Here is a 2,849-nt window from a genome sequence, read left to right as displayed (position 1 = left end):
ATACATGACAATCTAGAGGTCAGTAATGTCAGTCGACATTTATCCCTAAAAGGGAAGCTGTTAATAGAGTCATTCAACGTTACAGGCCGAATTATCTACAAAGAGAGAAGTCGGTTCGGTATCGGTCGGATGTATAAATTTATTTGGTGGTTGTCGAGGCGACACGGGCGCCCGCGCCTCTATCTCGCCGCGTAATCTTGAACATTGGCGTTAAAGAATTTAAATTATACGCCGATACAAATGAACAGGCGACCTCGACTTATTTATTGCCTTAATCCAAATTATATTGACTAGGTTTTCGGATTTCGAGAAATTGTCACGTTATTTGTACTATTATGTCGATACCGATTGAAGTCTATTAGTTCTTTATCATCTTAAAATATACGCTTCTTTGGATCGTTGACGAAATAAGTTTCTTTTTTACAAAAACGTATTAACAAGATGGGAACGTTAAGCCTTAGCCGTTTACTTTTACATTACGGATAGTGTCTGAACTACTATGCATATGAGTTTTTGTAATCTATATAACTAATTAAGATGCGACCATTTCATACAGGCTTCGATAGGATATGCCCGCGGATACCATTACTTAATGTGTCTTATAGCATTATTTCTTTGATATATTTCTCGCCTCGAGAGATTGTTATTTAGTAGTTAGATAGGAATTAAAATAATTGATTTCAATCGCTAACTGTATACGCAAATGTAAAGTTAAAGACATAATTACCTATACAAAATCCACACTATTCCATTAATTTATCAATACTAAGCATAGAATGCAACATTTAATTTTCAATTAACAAAACGTTTTTTGCACAAAAAAATTTACGCAGAAAGTTGAATACGTAATTTGCGTTTCTCTTCTAATATTCTTTTGAGGTCGCTTATTTCTTTAGACGTTGAAGTGGTAACATGATGATTAGAATTCTTTTTACCTTTACGAACTACTTCACGTTCACTCATAAATTTCTTTATGGATTCTTTTGTTTCCATCAGTCCGTTTTTTGCGGCTAATTTTTCATCTTTTATCTGTTTCCTTTTCTTGTCGAGCTCTTCTTTTAAACAAATTTTCATAGAACTTAATCTTTCTTGTAATTCGGCTATAGACATTTCACAGAGCAAACCCAGACCAGACGATTCAGTTAAATCAATAATTTTAGGTACTTTCGCTTTTTTGGCGATCGTTGACAAAATCTTAATTTCTTTTATCATGTTTATTTTCCTCTCTAATTCTTCTTGTTTTGCCTTCATGGCATTAGCGATCATTTCCTCGCTTTCCTTCTTTAGTTTTTCTGCCGTTTCTTTCTTTCGTAACGTTGCGTTATTTTTAGCTTCCAATAAGTTTAACTCAAGAAGTGAAAGTTTTTCTACTTGTTTTCGATTTTTTTCCATTTCTCGTTTCCTCCACGTTTCAATTTCCTCATCCCAAAGTTGTTTTTCTTTGAGAAAGTCCTCGTACTTTTTCTTGTTTTCATCTTTTAATTTCTTTTTTGCAATAAGCGCTTCCTCATATGAAATTTGACCCATTAAGTGTTTTTTTTCTATATCTAGTAGTCGTTCTCTTTCATTTTCTTGGCGATCGAAATCCTGCAATTGTGCGATTTTATGCACGTTCCTACAATTAGATATTATGTCTTGTAACCATTGGACTTCTTCGTTTTGCGTTTGTTGGATCCTTTTATTTAACCTTTTAACAGTTGCTACTGTTTCTTTTATCTGTGGCGCAGCATTTTGTAAGACAATTTTTTTATTTGTCTCGGGTAATGTTTTCTTAAAATCAGTTTCCAATTCATTTTTAATGCTTGAAATTTTCTGGTAATATTTCTCAGATTTCCCTCGGGCAAAGTGGAAATCGTTAGTTTTTACCGTGTTCAAAAGCTGGGTAGCTTTTTGTTTATTTTTATCATGCAAAGCTTTTAATTTTTTATCAATAACATTTTTGGCTAACATTCTATTTCCTTTCTTTTGTAAAGAATTTGGAGGTGTTTCGGGTGTTGGAGATGGACCAGGAGCCGGGCAGTGATCTTGATGTCCTTTTCTTTTTAATACGTTCGGCTGTATCGGTACAGTTAATGGCTTTGTTTTTCTTCGTTCAATTTTTTTCAAGTATTCTGCGTAATTATGTGCCATTTCACTTATGTATGGCTGCCAATTAAATAAAGGGCTGATTATTTTGTCAGTTATAAAATTCGTGTCATAGCTACTTTGTGCTACTTGTGATACGTATGTCAACACTTCATTGTTGCTCAAAAAATTCGTGAATGTACTTAACAATGGTTTACTTAAATTGAAGAGACACTTGTATAAATATGACATATCGGTTGGAGTAATTTGAAATGTAATGGCGTGAAAAATAATTATGAAATAGTCTAGATCTTCTTCCGTAAGTTCTTCAGACATATAAGCCGCGATTGCTTTCAAGAATTCCCCATGTTTTTGTATGCCTAAAAATGCCTCGGCAATCCAAGATAGCTTAGAATCTTCTATATTTTCGGGACACTTTTCGATGTATGTTTTCATGTATTCGTATGGAGATACTTCAGTACTTGCTCCATAGTCCATTATTATATTTCTCAACACCTTTACATTACTTGATGTATAATAGTATACCATAATATAAAAGTTGATTGAGGTTAACAATTTTGCATAGAAAATTATATGCTAACATAAAAATATACGAATGAGACATCAAGATGTAACCATGGAAACTTACATAATTTTGCTGACGTTTGAAAATTTTTATTTTAGACAGCCAGCATAAAATGATTTTTGAATTTTTCATTTAATATTACACTTTTTGTAAATTTCCTATAGAACATGTTCGGTCATTGTATGTCTTGTAGCTTCTA

General features: G+C 32.9%; 1 protein-coding gene across 1 annotated transcript; it reads right to left on the bottom strand.

Moving 5' to 3' along the window:
• Positions 1-825: 825 nt before the first annotated feature.
• LOC119833619 (cilia- and flagella-associated protein 99-like) lies at positions 826-2,613 on the bottom strand. Its single transcript, XM_038357711.1, has one exon. The coding sequence runs from the start codon at positions 2,611-2,613 to the stop codon at positions 826-828; it is 1,788 nt and encodes a 595-aa protein (XP_038213639.1).
• Positions 2,614-2,849: the final 236 nt, after the last annotated feature.

Source organism: Zerene cesonia, chromosome 17, assembly GCF_012273895.1.
Source record: "Zerene cesonia ecotype Mississippi chromosome 17, Zerene_cesonia_1.1, whole genome shotgun sequence".
In the NCBI taxonomy this organism is placed as follows: Eukaryota; Metazoa; Arthropoda; class Insecta; order Lepidoptera; family Pieridae; genus Zerene; species Zerene cesonia.
Note: the sequence above shows the minus strand (reverse complement) of the source record. Positions and strands in the feature narration are given on the sequence as shown.

Excerpts from the sequence above, each read along its gene's own strand:
- LOC119833619 (XM_038357711.1), bottom strand. The coding sequence starts at position 2,613 with ATGGTATACTATTATACATCAAGTAATGTAAAGGTGTTGAGAAATATA.